Source organism: Zootoca vivipara, chromosome 9 (assembly GCF_965207765.1).
Source record: "Zootoca vivipara chromosome 9, rZooViv2.hap1.1, whole genome shotgun sequence".
In the NCBI taxonomy this organism is placed as follows: domain Eukaryota; kingdom Metazoa; phylum Chordata; class Lepidosauria; order Squamata; family Lacertidae; genus Zootoca; species Zootoca vivipara.
The window spans coordinates 57,734,073-57,751,156 of NC_142592.1; the positions used below are offsets into that span (position 1 = coordinate 57,734,073).

At 45.8% G+C, this 17,084-nt stretch overlaps 1 protein-coding gene and 1 long non-coding RNA gene across 6 annotated transcripts in view; one reads left to right on the plus strand and one right to left on the minus strand.

The window, feature by feature from the left end:
- Positions 1-15,746, minus strand: part of LMO3 (LIM domain only 3) — a 92,030-nt gene extending 76,284 nt beyond the window's left edge. Inside the window, exon 1 of one of the 5 annotated variants that reach the window (XM_035127673.3) lies at positions 15,575-15,746. Coding sequence is in view for 1 of the 5 variants with exons in the window: in XM_035127672.3 (XP_034983563.1) it covers positions 13,948-13,972 (25 nt within the window). In the remaining 4 variants the exon portion in view is untranslated. The other 4 variants (XM_088676952.1, XM_035127675.3, XM_035127672.3 and 1 more) reach the window with 4 other exon arrangements.
- Positions 14,986-17,084, plus strand: part of LOC148684657 (uncharacterized) — a 69,118-nt gene continuing 67,019 nt past the window's right edge. The window contains exon 1 of the long non-coding RNA XR_015951771.1: positions 14,986-15,208. This is a non-coding gene — a long non-coding RNA (uncharacterized LOC148684657). The remainder of the gene's footprint in view (positions 15,209-17,084) is intronic.

The following is a 17,084-nucleotide window of genomic DNA, read 5'->3' on the forward strand; positions in this document are numbered from 1 at the left end:
TGCATTTAGAGCTGTACTGTCATCAGCACACACGTGGCTCAAACGTTTCCTTTTTAGATCACTTATTGTCTCCATGTGAAACACAGTGGGCTGGATCCAAAAGTCCCCACCTTCCATCAGAGGAAGGTTCCTCCTGATCCAACCCACCTGCAACATTGAACACTGCATACAAATGCAGTGTCCTATCACTGGCAGGTTGGGAGCAATGCTTAGGAAGGAACTACCGTAATTAAGAACGACTGCTTCTATTTTGTTTAAATGTGCACGCTTGGGTTCCCTGTGGCACTGAATGCAACGGGACAGCTGAGACGTCCTTAAACACAATGAGAACTATGCATGTGTCCACCAGCCCCTGGAATGACCATTTTCTCTAGGCTGGAAATTATGCCTTCAGGGCTGCAAATCCCCACATGCTAAGAAGGGATCCCCAAAGAGGGGGCAGACGTGTGCCAGATTCTGCAGAGAACAGGAATGGGAAGAGATAGGAAGGAAGGAGGCCAAGGAAGGTCAAGGCTGGTCTTAGAAAGCTCTATTTTTTTAAAGGAGGAGAGCAGGGCAGATGGCTCCCGAAATTAAAAACAAGAACCACGATTGAATACTCGGCATATGAGCCTCTGCACAGATATAATACTGTCTCTCTACACACCTTGGTTTGAAGAAAACACCCAGCTAGGAGCTAGCACCCAGGAATAGAGAGGAAGGGATAGTACCCAAAGAGTTCCTCATAACATGTTTTGCTTGGGAGGGTCCCAGATTCAATCTCCAATGCCAAGTGATGCCCCAGACCCTAGGGAATTGGGGGTGGTAACAACTAGATTGAGTAATGATCTGCCCTGGTATGTGGGAAGCTTCTCATGTTCAGTGGGTTATAGCCAACCACATTCTGCCCAGAGAAGTCCCACTGAAATTAAATAAATGCTAGGTTAGAATCATAGAATGATAGAGTTGGAAGGGACCCTGAGGATCATCTAAGTTCACCCCCCTACAATGCAAGGATATGCAGCTGTCCCATACGGGGATTGAACTTGCAACCTTGGCGTTATCAACACCACGCTCCAAGCAACTCAGCTATCCAGTCTTCTTCATTATTCTTAATGGGTCTATTCTGATTATGACTAGCACAGTAAATGCTATATTAGCGCACAGATGCAAACCATCTTTCCTTTTCAATTCAGAGACTGAAATCTGTCAGGTGGAGGTTTCGCTGCAAGTCACGAAGGAGAGAATTCACTTTCTTCAACAATGCTCCTTGATGTTTTAATTCTTTATATAACAATCATATAATCTTATACACAGTGTAACCTATTAATATTGTGTCAGTGCTCGTGATGCTTTTACAATGCCAGCGAGGTGGCGGTCCCTGCCCCAAGGAGATTACATGTCAAGTTTTAACAGGGTAAAGGCAAAAGGGAGGAAAAAAACATTGTGAGCAAATATTGGGAATGATGATGCAACCCTCAGAAGTTAAAAAAGAGAGAGTTGATTTTTAATCACTGCTTCTATCAGAAACTTTAACTTGTGCTCCAGGGAGAACTAACTGTAATTAAAATTCCACTGAAATCTGTGGGACTTTCTCCAAAGAAAGCATGTGAAACACACAAAATGTGACTCTAGGTATCTTATTTGTATGAAAGAAACCTGGCTTTGTTTAATTGTAAATGGAAAGTTTGTCAATACTGCAGCAGCCTATGCGCTCCATTTAGTAACAGGCAAATGAGAGATAGGATAGGAAACACTGATTTCAAATGTTATCCACATCCACTCTTCCCATTCCTTAGTGGGGGTGGGGGGGAGGCTTGGAAAAATAGATGAGCTTTGCAAAAGGTCAGATTGGCATCTGTCAGTGCATGGCAGGGGGAAAATTCTAGCCAAGAACTCTCTACAAAATAAATGCTTACCCGCCCACTGTTATATCTGGGGGCAGCCGAGATTTATCGTTTTCAACAGTTGCAGTAAGTGAGTCAGCTGCATTTAGAACCTGATGTCTAAAATATTAAGTGCTATGAACAGAAAGGTAGCCGCCTAATAGCCGTGTGTCATTTTGGTAAATAATATCAACTTTCAAAGTTGCTCTGTTCTGCAGAACCCATAACTTTTCACTGGCCTCTGAAAGACCTCTCCACACACTGCAGCTTTAGGTGTACGTTTAATTCCCTCCCACCACGCGAATGCAATAAACAGGCACCCACAGATAAAATGTGCTTTCAAGACCAGGATTAGCTGGGATTTGTCGAGTGTGCATTCTGTGGAAAATTAACCCAGATCTGTTTAGCTTATCATTTATTTTAATTATTATTATTTTTGAATGTTTCGGGTAATTGTTTTAACTGGGGTGTGTGGTTTACTGACCATTTTCTGGAGGAAAATACTGGAGAGCTTTTTCCCCCTGCAGCAATCACATGGCTGTAGATGAACTAAACACCCACATAGGCTGTAAGGTGCCAGAATAGACACTATGGAATTATTTATTATTTTTATTATTTTATTATTTATACCCCGTCCATCTGGCTGGGTTGCATCCGTGTATCTTTGCCCATACAATCCACTCCACAGAGGCAGGAGGGACTAAAGACTATGGGATGCAGGAATAATTGGATTCAGTTCACATTTAAAGGTGAGCCTACCCAAAGCACAGGCTCCCGTCCGAATTCACACTTCTCTGAATTTTGCAATGCAGTTCTCCAGCCAAGAAACATGTACAAAAATTCACATAGTGTGGGCAAAGTGCCCATAAAAACACACATTTTCACTTAACATATGTATTTCACTTTACCCCACTACCTGCTTTTTTCAGGTGAGACTAGCTTGCAGATAGATAGATAAATGTATATTTAGCAATATTCCATCCAAACATGTGTATATTAGGGAAAACTCACATTGAAATTGTGGTGTGTGTTGTCGTTTTTTAAAAAAATAAAAATTAATCAGAAATTATGTGCAGAACTAAAGACTGGCAACATGTGAAACTGAGGAATTGAAATTGACAGATTTGCCCGTTGCAAATTTGATCGTTTGTCCCAATGAAGGCGTGTCATCAGTTGGCAGCCCAGCTAGATCAGCTGATCTGAGGATCCTACAGGGGACCCACAAAACACATTTATATTCTGCTTCCCTTTGTCCCTAATAGAAATCCCAAGGCAGCCAAGAACTGGGGCTAACACAGAAATTCAATGAAACAAAGGAAGGCAATAACAGCAAGGGGGAAATGTTAGCTGGTGCAACATCCCCATGCCCATTGTGGGATGATTCTGCCCTCCCACTTCAGCCCCATATGATGATTTCTTACTGCCCCTCTGCCATAAAGGTCCTAGGGATAATTTGAAGCAGGGTTTTCACTCCAGCTGCCCCCTGGCCTATGGAACAGCATCATTGTTGAGATACATCACAACAACTGAATGCTTTTTTTTAAGAAGCTTTTTCAGCTAAATGCAAAGGGCTGTGCCTTAGGTTTAAAAACAGTACAGAATGAACACTTGTTTCCAGTAGTTGTTTTTGTAGTGTTTTAAAAAACTATTTTTAGAGTACAGTCATACCTTGGCTCCCGAACGCCTTGAGAGTCAAACGTTTCGGCTCCTGAACGATCAAAACCTGGAACTGAGTGTTCCAGTTTTTGAACATTCTTTCAGAAGCCAAATTCTTTCAGAGCTTTCTACAGCCAATCAGAAACTGTGCTTTGGGAGTCGAATGTTTTGGAAGTCGAACGGACTTCTGGAACAGATTCTGCTCGACTTCCTAGGTATGACCATATGTATGATACGTATGTCCTTGAACATACGTAAAGGACAATTTGTAAAATAATAATAATAATAATAATAATAATATACAGGATTAAATCAGTTTAAAGAATTAAAACAGCCGTCATTGTGTAGAAGGGCTCCCTAACCTTCGGGTGGATGCTGGAGGAGGAGTGCAGGATGGAAAGATCAACCACATGAACTGCCTTCAGCTCACACAATCGCTGGATACAACAAGCAATGCACGCATCAACTTTATATAGCAAGAAAGTCAGGCACCGTAACAGATGAACTGGTGAATTTTAAAGCCACAGATTTGAAAGGAAGTGGAGAAAAACTGCTACTATTAATAAATTTATAATAATAATGAAATAATAATAAGGAAGTTGAATTAAACAGAGGCACAGAACCGCTCTAAGGGTAAGGCGTATTCTGTGCGCAAGTTGCTCCAATAGTCCTGTTCAGTTCAACATTTCCTAATATCCTGATTAAGGGAGGTAACTAAAGATTAGTCTTTCAATACAGGCTCATGAAGGAGGCAGGGATTATCCCTGCCCATTTCACATACAGAACAATGCGCTGCCCATCTTTCCTAGCAGAGTTGCCCACATCCAACAATTTTGGTTCTGTCGCACGGGCAGAAAATTCTCCAATATTCCAAAAAACAGATATGGCCGAACAGTTCAATAGAAAATGGGCAACAACGTAGCAAGGCTTTTCTTTCTACTATGGTGCAAACTAAAAGCTGCCACCCGATCTAGCAACCCCGTTTTGCAGAAGAGTCCCTAAGAGCAAAGAGTTTTGAAGAAATTAGGGTGGGTGGGTGTGACAACCCTCCTCTAGCTACATAAACACCAAATTGGTGGTAGCGTGCATTTCTAAAGGGGAGAAAAATCTGTGGCTGTGGGTGTGTACTTTTTCTCTTCAAGTGCAGCCTCCCAACCCATTCAAAACTGCTTTGTCCCTTGGCCAGACTGAGGTTAGAAGCAGCTGGAGGTTAAAAACAGCATGAGGAGTAATTGCAAGGCTGAATCCACAGGCATGGAGTATGGCACCAATGCCCCCCCCCCCAGGATCCCCTTCACTCCATCCACATTGACCAGTAGACTAGTGATTGGGAAGCATGAATTTGCTAACAGAACTCTTAATGCTTCTGAGAGTGCTGGGAAGTCATTGCTATTTTGATAACCAGAACCATTTTAGGCCACATGGACCTTTAAAGCACCACAATACCAGCTTGCACAGTCAGGGTATCTCCCAAAGGATTATGGGAGTTGTAGTTTGTTACTGGTGCTGACAGTTGTAAGGAGACCCCCTACTCCTTTCACAGAGCTACAATTCTCAAGAATTCCCTATGAAGAGGGGACTGACTTTTAATCCAGTCTGGGAACTGTAGACCTATTCCCCCATAAAAAACCAAAAACCAAAAAAACAGGGAAGAACTGTACGGCAGTATACTACCCACAATTCTGCCATATTAACTCTTGCCATTTTCCGGGTTAAGTGGGCTGCAAATGGATTTTTTTCTGGAATGGAACAACACAGAAATGAGCACTAAGCGTGTACTACAGTCCATTAGTTTCCTGGAAGTGGCTTTCACATCATGTGAAAGCTCAAAACTAATGCAGAAATTAATAGTTGGGAAATAGGTCAGGGAAATGGAATAAACTGCCATGTGAAGGCAGATTTGAGGAGCCATTGGCCTGATCCAGCAGGCTCTTATTATCATCAGGGCTTCAGTCCACTCCCTGACTATGATGCCAAACTATTCCAATCTATCAGATGCACTCCAAAGGGCACTAGAGTGGTGGCACACTCTCATATTTTGGATTTGTTCCATGGAATTCTTGCCAAAGAGCTTGGGAAATGGTGGCAGGCCACTTACTAAATGCACACAGGCATTCTTGCCAGAAAGAGTTCTTCACTCATGCACAAAAATCATTTCTCCATTGTGCTATCTCCATGCAGTGTGTGTACATAGCTATAGACTCACAGGAGTCCCACATGACAATAAGGCTGATCTTGAGTCTCTTGCCCACCAGAACATAACCCTGCAGGAAGGAATGGGGTGCAATCTGGGGAGATATCAGGTCTACCCATGTTTGCTATGCTCTCCTCTCGCCCTCTCATGCACACAAACATAGCAAGTCATTCTTGGCAACTCTCAAGGTGCTAGAGCTCTGGAAGCGTTAGCTGTTGACCCATTTATTTGAGATATTGCCTTTCCCCCTAGGTGCCCACTCAACTGATCAATCTACAGAACTGGCACTTCAAACTCTCTGCCTATTTCACTTTCAAACTCTCTGCCTATTGACATGGGGCAGGTGCCTTCCTTGCACACTTTTCAGCGCCTGCTAAAAACATTTCGACACACCTATCTAGAGATATTAGAATGTGGACATGTGTTCTAAGCTGTTTATTGAGCTTGGTTATTTAATTTTTTTTAATGTTTGGAATTGTTGCTTTTAACTGGTTTTTTGCTATTCAGTAATGTTATTGTAATTTGTTATTCAGTAATGTTATTGTTACTGGACCATAAAGAAGGCTGATCGCCGAAGAATTGATGCTTTTGAATTATGGTGAGGAGACTCTTGAGAGTCCCATGGAGTGCAAGATGATCAAACCTCTCCATTCTGAAGGAAATCAGCCCTGAGTGCTCCCTGGAAGGACAGATCGTGAAGCTGAGGCTCCAATACTTTGGCCACCTCATGAGAAGAGAAGACTCCCTGGAAAAGACCCTGATGTTGGGAAAGATTGAGGGCACAAGGAGAAGGGGACGACAGAGGATGAGATAGTTGGACAGTGTTCTCAAAGCTATGAACATGAGTCTTACCAAACTGTGGTAGGCAGTGGAAGACAGGAGTGTCTGGCGTGCTATGGTCCATGGAGTAACGAAGAGTCGGACACGACTAAACAACAACAACAACAATGTTATTGTTTGCTTCTTTTTGAAAATCGCTTCGAGGTATTGTTACAACCATGAAATTTAGACATGTTGCAAAATCCATCCATTCCTGGCCTCCCTCTTCCAACAATCCATTGAGCAGCAGGTGGATTGGAGACTGTTCTAGGACACTGTAGGAAATATAAAAGACAGCTCCAAGCTAGCTACCACTAGTGCTGCCATTAGATAAGCCCAACAGGGCAGAGTGAAGCAGCTAACCCCGGCAGGGGATTTTGGGTGCCATGGAAGGAAAGCACTGTTGGTAAAAAAAATAAGGTATCATGTGTACAAAATCTAAGTCCGTGGGTAGGGACACAGCCCAGGGGCAGAACATCTGCTTTGCATGGAGAAGGTTCCAGGTTCAAACCCTAGCCCCTCCGGATAGGGCTAGGCAAGATTCCCTCTTTGAAACCCTGGAGAGCTTCTGCCAGTCAGTATAGACAGTGCTGAACTGTGTGGGTCAATGCTCTGACTCCGTATATAGCAGGTTCCTATGTACCTTCTACATCAGGCCCCCTGTCCTCACATTTCTGCAACACAGCATCTAACCCCATCACCTTTCTGAAAGAAAGTGGGGCAAAGAATCCTGAAGGAAGATGGAAAAGAGCCAGCAACTAATAAAATCGTAATTTAAAAACAAATAAATAAAGCTGCAAATTGGACAGGGGTGAAATCGGACTTTCTTTCCCCCGAGTCAAAGACTCAGTTTGGTGCGTGCGCGCACACACACACACGGCACACAGGTTTGCGCACACACCTCAGCACATTTGTTTCTTAAAGGTGCATATTGCATAAAAAGTGGGCAACATACTATTTGTCATCGTTTCTGTTATAGCAGGGCAGCTTCCAGAGGCTTCAGCTGAACTCAAAATTTGCACTCTAAGGTTTAGAAATGTCAAGAAACGCTTTCACCAAAAGTTTAAGCTTAACAAGTTTCCCCATGTTTAATTGGCTTCAAAAAATAACAACCCGACTTCAGTAGCCTAAAACACAGCCAATTCTGAGAAAGGAGAAAAGGAAAGGCTGCTCATGTTTGTTGTTCAAAAGAGGCTGGAGAAAAGTCTCTCTCTCCAAATAGCAGAATTGTGTGTCCAACACAGACAGTAAATAGCTGGCAGGCTGGGAGCCTCAATGGTGCCCCTCTGGAGGATTCACCTGGGTCAAAAGTCCCGGCTACCCCTCCCCCCCGCTATGGCACTGACTTGGGAAGTCCTTTTCGAGGAGCAAACCTATGAAACAGAACCTTGGACTGAGAACAGTCAGAAAGGGTTGCCTGGCAATTTGGCAAACACCCTGCGGCTGAAGGAACTCTCTCTCTCTCTCTCTTTTTTTTAAAGGAGAAGTGGAGCCGGATGCAGAATAGTCAAGATCCACATTGCAGATGAGGTCATGCCACACAGCATTTGATGCGCTGCTTTCTATGGAAGGCGGTGGTTGGAAAAGTGATAAAGAGGTTTACCTCTATTTGCTGCTTGCTTGCAAGAGGTGAGAAACACCTCATTAGCACTAACCTCCGCTATGTATTGTGCCTCTTTAGAGAGCACGGTTCCCATAGTCTTACCAAACGGCAGCAGGCAACGGCAGAAGCAGCATTTTTCTTTTAAAAAAATTAAGCATCGCCTCAGCCAGATGCAGGTAGTATCTATCGTCAGAGAAGCAGGGAACCTGAAGACTGAACAAGCAACGCTTGGCTCAGAACCCCAGGTAGCAAACAGCCGTTTTGTGGAGAAATGCAACAAAGGCGTTAAGGATAAAGTAGGGTTCTGCCCAGGCAACCACAAAAGGCTTCCCTTCAGTCAAAAAGCCGCAGTGTCGGGAAATGGGGATACCAAAGAGTGGGGGTGTAAAGTGTCACACCCGAACTTTTAAGTCCTGCTAAACATCAGAAACATTCCTTAGTCGAGGGACAACCAAGATGATGGACTCCAGAGGTTCTGGACTCCAACTCCCAGCAGCCCCAGACAGCTTGGTCAGGGATGATGGGAGCTGTAGTCCAGCAACTTCTGGAGGGTCCCCTGTTGGCTATGCTTTCCTTAATCCTATTATACAGCTATGGGAGACACTGCCGCAGATCCTGTGCCCCAGCAAGACACACCTTGTGCATATATTACATGACAGCAACTCATTCACAAAACCCCCAAACCTAAGGAGTGCTTAACACTTATGCAGCACATTCTAAGCGTTCAAAGAACTTTCTACATCCTCGATGCTGCGAGATGTGTCAATATTATTCTCATAATGTGGGATCGAACCGAGATAGTGACTTGTCTTAAGGCCAGGCAGGTGAGCTTTATAACCCAAGGATTTAGACTCATGGGATTAGCCCCTAAAGCTATACTTGGATGCATGCTCCCTTGGTCTTGCATATGAATATAGCTCATCTTTTGGGGTTGTGCGGAAACTTTCCGTCCAATCTCCCCAAAAGATGCTTCCAGCTTTGTTTCACTGGAGGACCTTTCAGAATTTCAGTGGGTGCAGGGTTGAGGCAGGGGCTGACGTGCAAGTTTTATTTCCATTAAACGCTTCCCCAGTCCTCTGCCCACACTCTCCCCCAGCTGCCCACGCGTCCTTATCTGGAAAAGTCCCAGGAGAGGAGTAGTCTCATGACATCTCCCTGGTTTCCAATCTGAAGCTCATGAAAATGGCTACTGAGTTCCTGAGAACGGTCACAGTTCCTGAACTGCATTGCATGCAGAAGGTCCCAGGTTCAAACCCCACCATCTCCTGCTAAGGCTGGGAGAGGACCCCTACCTGGAAGAGCCAGTCAGAGACCATGCTGAGCAAGCTGGGCTAATGGTATGACTCGCTATAAGGCAGCCTCCTTTGAGATCTGCATGCTCACTGATCATGCGCAAGGGAAGTTCTTCTTCCACTTAAAAAAAAACCTAAAACCTTCCCACGCTAATTTCTTTAAAATTAAAAACACTTTCCTTTAAAACAAAAAACAGCAGCAGCTGTCAGGTGCATGGCAAAGAGTCTCCCAGCATTCCAGCGCTTACTGCAAAGTCCAGCCAAGGAGGTCACTGGGTTTTCAGGAAGCCAGAGCATCCAAGAAGACTGCAGAGCATTTGTAGAATGAAAGATTCACATCAACACCCCCATGAGAAATGAAAGTTACATGCAACAACAACAACAAAATGCCTTGTCCATGAGGTTCTCCCAGTGGAACAGACTCCCTTAGGAGGTTGCGGACTCTCCTCCCTTGGAGGTTTTTAAGCAGACGTTTGATGTCCATTTGTCATAGATGCTTTAGTTGAGATTCCTGTAGTTGCAGAGGGCTGGACTAGATGTCTCTAGGGGTCCCTTCCAACTCTGATTCTCATCAAATTCCCCCCCTTCCTTTTGATGTTTTTCAGATGCAGCCTCTTTTCATATTAATTGATCAAGAACGGGGTGGGGTGGGGGTGGGATACAATGCAGAAATTTTTTTTTTTGGCACGGCACTATTTTAGACAGCCATTCTTGCCATATTAGATGAATGCAAAGAAAACCCACAATGGAAAAAATCCAAAGCAAATGAAAAAAAAAAATCCCAACCCAACTTTCAGTTTAGGAAGTGGCATGTGCTAAATCAAAGCCAGGTTTCCCTGAAGACTATAGCAAACCACTGGCCATCTTTTTTATAAGTAGAGCTGTGGTTTTGACATTAATACAGTCACAGCTCAATAGCCTGCCAAGTTTTCAAATGAGAAATAGTCACCTTAGACTTGCTTGGCTTAAGGTGGGGGTTTTGCAGATTAAGACAATTCTGCTGCCCAATGCAGCCTCCCCCCCCCCCCATTCACTACACTCTTTATTTTGGATTTGCAGTGCAAGGAAGCCTGAAACTTCTGCCCATCCTATAGGGCTCAAGACTCGCTGCACCAGTTTGTGGTTGGGAATAAGGTGCATGAAACCATCACATAAACTAGGATGCTCTGCTGATGTTGCAGGCAATGCACTGGGCATGCAGATTAAAGCTTTTTGTTAAGATTCCTACAGGTAAGTCTTTCAAGCCCATTGACCTCAATGGTCGCCTTAAGCCAGCATTTCTCAACCGCTGTTCCGCGGCACACTAGTGTGCCGCGAGACGCTGGCTGGTGTGCCGCGACGTGCGGCGATGAGAAGGGCGATTTGCATTGTCATGTGCCTGGCGGCCGCTAAATAAACAACACTCACCCGCCGGAAAGGAAGCCGGCCGGGTCACGACGCGGGGCGAGTGCAGCTCTCAACAGCCATCACCACGGGAGGGTGGTTTTAGACAAACTTAAAGAAGCTGGCTGGATGAGCTCAACCTGAAACTTGCTGAGCAAAGGATTGTGCTGGCAGAGAAATCAGCGGCTTGTGAAGCCTTATTACAGGAGATTGCAACCAACACAGCAATTGGCAAGTGTTTCTTACAGTCATAATTATATAGTCAATATAGGGCGGCACAGAGTTAAATTTTCTAACTTTTTTAATGGTGGTGTGCCTAGTGATTTTTTTCATGGAACAAGTGTGCCTTGGCCCAAAAAAGGTTGAGAAACACTGCCTTAAGCACACACTCCTGCTGAAATCAGGAGGGTGGGGGTGGCCAAAAAGAAAATACTGACTTGTCTCTAATTGCTTGGGCCTCAAAAATGAGCAAGCATTGATCTCAGCTCCGTAGCTTAATCCTTCCTTCTTTAAACACTTGTCAACTTTGCAGCAAATGTTATTTAAGGCAACTGAACTATGGCTGTTTCCTTCACCCCAGTAGCATCATTCGGAATAAAGTTCACACCATGTTTACTGCATACAATATTTCCACACGAACCCTAGCCCTACAGAAATTTACATCTGGTATTTTTTAAAGCAATGGGACATTTAGGAGGAGACTTCGGAGTCAGCATGCAGGTGACCAAGGCTTGCTCTAGAGGCAAAACTATACAGCTTCTGCTAGATATCTCGTAAGTACCTAAACAATCCTATGTATGTTTATTTAGAAATAAGTCATATTGATTTAGGTGGTGCTTGCTCCAAAGTTCAAAAAAAAAATTCGGTTGTATCCACTATGAACACAACCAAAGCTAAGATGCTACGACTCAAAAATGGAAGAGCAACAAGGTAGCCATGCTGGACCATAGGAAGAAGAAGAAGAAGAATCCAAGTCCACATGAGGGAAATGACAAAGCAATACGTTTATCAGGCCAGCCAGTTGCCAAAATGTTAACCAAGCAGTGTGCAAGCTTTCGGGTTCACCAGAATGCTTCATCAGGCAAGACAGTAAACAAAACAAGTTGTTCGCCATCTAGCCTGAGAAACAACAGTTTGCTTGGAACAGTTTGGCCAAATGAAGGTGTTTTCCCACTATGGATTTCTTACATTATGTTCAGACTACACACAAACAATAGAAATATCAAATTACAGGTAGGTAGCTGTGTTGGTCTGACGTAGTCGAAACTAAATAAAAAAAATTCCTTCCAGTAGCACCTTAGAGACCAACTAAGTTTGCCATATCAAAGAAATATCAAAGTTTTGTGGTTAGGGGAAGTACCAATCAAAAGCAATAAAGCAACCGTTAAGAGCTCCCTCCACAACACACAATTATTCAGAGAGGTTTGGGATGAAGGGGTGGAGGCCTATTTTGAAGAAAGGCATTTTTGATAAATAAACAAAGACTTTACTCCCAGCAGCTCAGGAGTCAGTCATTCAGGTCGACTGTGCTTGGAAAATTTCCTTCTGCCCCCCCCCCCCGAGGCCCCTGCTACTTCTGTGTTGTTTGACAGTTTAAGGGAAAGCATAATTAAAAAAGAGAGATGCACAAATAATAGCCTGTGCAGCATGGTGATCAGGAAGAAGCGGGGGGCCATTTCATTTTAAAAACTCTGGTGAGCTTTTAATTGCCTGGATCGCATTGTGAGCCAGCCTAACGCTCGATTGCTTCCATTGTGGTCTCTTTTTCTCTGCTATTCATACACACACAGAGAGGGTGAGATTCTGTAGTTCATACAACAAAAGTAACTGCAACTCCTCAGCACCCAGGACTGTCACCACCACCTTAAATCACTTCTACTTTGCACTTTAATTGTTCCCTCCGCACAAACAATTATTATTATTATTATTTTAAAAACACAGACTCTCTCTCTCTCTCTCTTGCAACAGCACCTTTGAAGCGAAAGGCTGGGGAAAGTGTTCTAACTTATTTGTGAGTGGCACGGGAAGGAGACAGGGAGCAGCCCCACAGCTGGGAGCACCAATTCAGAAGAAAGAACCTGGCAACTGCCAAGATGACAAAAGGTTTCATTCTGCCTCTCTTTAGCGCTGCCCCCTCCTTCCCCCAACTTGTCATGATCGCCTAAATTTCTGAGAGCTAGTTGGGGGCCTAAGAGCTTCCCTGTACAGTAACCCTTCTTAGAGAGCTGGGAGGTTGAACAAGTGCCAAAAACCTCTCCTCCTCCTCCTCCCCCCCCCCACACCAAGATGCAGAGAAAGAGGATATTTTCCTAAAGTCCCTTACCCACATACCCTTTTAAATACACAATATTTCCTCCTCCACCCCTTTCCGACCCTCTCTCCCTCTCCCCACCCAAGCTCACCTCTCCCAATTCAATGTGGTGCTGCTGGAAGCCAATTTTTTACTCTCAGCCCCCACCTCCTTTCTTCCAATGCAGCTGTAAGACTCAGAGATACTGACATTTTTCCACTCTTATCAGTTTAATTACAGTTACCATGGCAGCAAAGTGCTAGTGGTTGGCAAAGGCCAACAAGAGATTTGCAAGAGTGAGCTCAATTTTGATGCAGTTCACATGCAAAAAAAAATAAAAAAGCCACGACAGAGGGAAACACTCTCTTTAACAACAAAGAAGCCCCCCCCCCCTTTGCACTGTTAGCTACAAGCCAGGCGCCTCTAATTTCTCTCCCCACCCCTGCAAAGCCACATAAGGATGGCGTGTGGGCTGGCTTTTGTTATGTTATTTTGTTTATTTTGTTTTACAGGGGAAGGTGGGAAGGAGAAAGTGTTTTGCAGCTTTCTGTGGTCGCTGCACCTAAAGTAAAATAAAATAAAGTAAAATAAATAAATAACTGGCTTAAAAAATAAATTCTAAAAGCCTTCGCCTACCCAACCAAGCGGCAGCGCGCATTTCTCACAACACAAGCTGAAGTCAGGGGGAAAGGCATTACCCCCCCCATCCCCCAATCTCCCAAAATCTCCTCCTCTCCAAAACATCCAGACTGAAATGCACATCTGCTCAACGCTCGTCAAGGTAAGGGAGGAGAGATAATATCTATTTAAGAAAAGAGCAGCGAAACAATCGATGGCAACCTTACCGAAACTTTTCTCCTTTTTCTGCATGAGTTGATTTAAGGACTCTCGGGTAGCTCCTTCGCATTGAGCAAAGCAAGAAGCGGCAAGTGTGTGTGTGTGTCCCACCCCGTAGTTTGGGTCAAGTGGAAGAGGTTTGCGTTGAAAGCGAAGAGAGAACAGGGCTATTGTGCAGAGCACTTTGGAAAGGGGGTGGAGGGATGGCGGGTGGGGGAAGAGACTGCTGGAAAAAGCGACACCTCTACCAACACACACGGCACGGCAGGCACTTGCAAGCGGGCGAGATTATGCACACGCACACACATCTATCTTTGCAATGGTGGTGGCGATCTACAAAGAGCCACATGCGTCCCTAACTCTATCCGGCCCCGCGGTCTTCTTTTAAAGCTCGGCGGTAACAAATGGATTTGATTAAACCGTCACATGCAGCGTTTGCACAAGCCTGTCTCGGGCTCTAAAGGCAGAGAGGGGGTGGCCGGGGGGTGGGGTGGGGTGGACCGAGAGGAGAAATGCACCATCACAAGGAAAAGAGGGCTAGATATCACAATTGCCCATCAGATTGGTCCCCCCCCACCTCTTTCCTCATTTTCGGCCAAGGCTACACCGAGTCGAGAAAACCCATGCGCAAAAGGTGGCCTTTCTCCCACTAAAAATCGCAGGGTGCTTAGGGTTAAAAGACTGGACCCCCCTCCCTTTAAGCTTCATTAGAAATAAAACCGAGGGGAGCAAGGAAGAAAAGAAAAGGGATCCGATTCTTAGGAGGAGGAGGGGGAGGAGGAAGGGGAGAGATGAAGTCGGTTCTCACCATCGCGTTTCACGCTGGCGCTGTTTGGCAACGAGGAGCGCGCCAGACGGATTTGGCGACGCGGTTTAGGGGAAAGGGCGAGCGAGCGTTTGCTCCCGTTTCATTGTTTAACTTCGCCTGCGCTTCTTGCTCGCCAGCCCTCCAATCGCGCCGCTCTTTCGCCTCCTGCAGCCCCCGATCTCGCATCTCTCTCTCGTCATCATAAAAATAAGGAAAGCCTCCCCTGATTTAAACACACAGGCACACACAAGCACAAGCCGCGGGAAAAAGAGCGAGGAGCTGGGGAGCCCCAAGTTGCGGAGCAGAGAGGAGACGGGAAAGAGTCGAGGAGGAGGAGGAGCAGGATCCCGACTTTATGAGGGAGGGGGAAATGAACAGGACCCCCCCAAATCTGCCCCCGGGGCCAAGCTGGCGTGGACACTGCTGCCTCAACTTACCTTCTCAATTAAAAGCAAGGCAAGGTGAGTTCAAGAAACCCCGGCGCTGCTCTGGATGGAGCTGGTTCTTCCTTTGGGGAAGGTCAGAAAGGAGCATTGTTTGCAGACAGGAAAGAAAAGTAATAAGGGAAAGGAGGACGGGAGGGTTGGATAGCAGGGACACGATTGCCTGTCTCTGGGTTTTATTAGTATTGGTATTATTAATAATAATCATGAAGTCCTCATGGAGCCGCCAAGTTAATTGGGTTGGCCTCGGTAGAGCTACAGGTGTCCTCCTACCTAGAAAGAGAGATTTGGATAGGCATCGGTGGATCTCCGGAGTCCAGGGCAGATTTCCTCCACCACCACCCCCCCTAACCAACCCCCAACCTCGTTTAAAAGGCAACTTACCTAAAGCAGCGTGCTTGGAGCCGAGCTGTAGGAAGTCAGAGGCTGTATCAACTGCAGGACGCAATCCCTTAACCAACCAGACATAATACAGCAAAGGGGAAAAGGTCACTCTTGTTATTAGGGAGACAGCCAAGCGCCGCTTGCGCGCTTGCAAAAGCGAGCGAGCGTGTGAACGTGCGAGCTCGAAGCTGCGGCTCGTGGCCGGTTTCAGGCTATTTACCGCGACTCTCTCGTATGTGCCCCCTCCTATCTTTCTCGTTCCCCCCTCCGCCCCCTTTCCCTCCTCCCTCCCTCCCTCCCTCTCCCCCCGCTCTCTCCAACGCGCCCCCCCCCCGATCTGCGGCTCTGCAACAACCTCCCGCTCGCAAATGCAAAGCAGCCGGGAGACAGATTGGGCTTTGTCGCTAATTTCCCAGGGTGAAAATTTACAAGCCTGCGAGTTCAAGTCAGCGGGAGGAGGGGGGGGTGGAATGGAAAAGAAAAGCATATGCATATACTAGACACGAGCAGCGGGGACGGCGGCAGCCGGCGAGCGACCCACTGGCTCACGCGCAAAGTGACCTCTGGCGCGAAGAGAGCAACTCCGCGCTGCCCAACCGAAGCGCAGCTTTAACCTGAGCAGAAGCCTCGGGTTTGAATTTGCTTTCCAGTAAGCATTCATAGGATCCGGCTGCAGGGCTCTAACGCCCCCTGACCCCCTCCCCATCGGGCTGGCTGGTTTTCTTCTGTCCTAAGTGGGTGAGCAAAACGTCTCGGCTCACCCAGTTTTAAACACCATTTCCGCAACGTCTGCCCGCAGACCTCATCACCCATGCAAGGTCTCACACACACACTGCTTTCTTACTCTCGAGAAAAAGTGAGATTTTGGCCGGAGAGTAGTGGTGGTGGGAAGCGGGGGGGGGGGGGTTAGAGTGACGCTTTCATAACCGTTACGTGAGAAGAAAGTCTTCCTTTCCGTGCGCAACAAAACTTTTAGGCGCTAACTGAGGAATTGCCAATAGCGCGCTTTTACAGAAGTGCGGACAAAGGACCACACTTTGACCTCGAGTTTCCTCTGCATTTTGACACTTGCACAAAGAGTAGGTCCCACTGCACGTGGTTTGAAAGCCTGTATTGGGCCGAGCTAAAGGATCCTTTCAATTTTTGTTTTTCCTTTTGGGGGGGGGGGAGAAGGGAGAGAAAGGGGTGTGGCAGAGATGAGTTCTACCATTCCTTTCCATGCTCCATCAAACCAAAGCAAAGGCACTTTACCTGGGAGTCAGTCCCGATGAACTCAGCGGGACTTACTCCTGAGTAAGCATGTATAGGAAGGCTCTTGTCCCCGACTGCTGCCCTGAGCAAAGGCGCATCATAGAGGTGTTTAAATGACAAACTGCAATCAGATGTTGATTCATACCCCCCAACCTCAAAAACATAGGATATTAAATATTTGTCAGCCCTGTTGCCGTGCCTTAATATCTTGCCTTTTTCATGCTTGAGCCTATTTATTGTGTAAATAACCACCACCCTC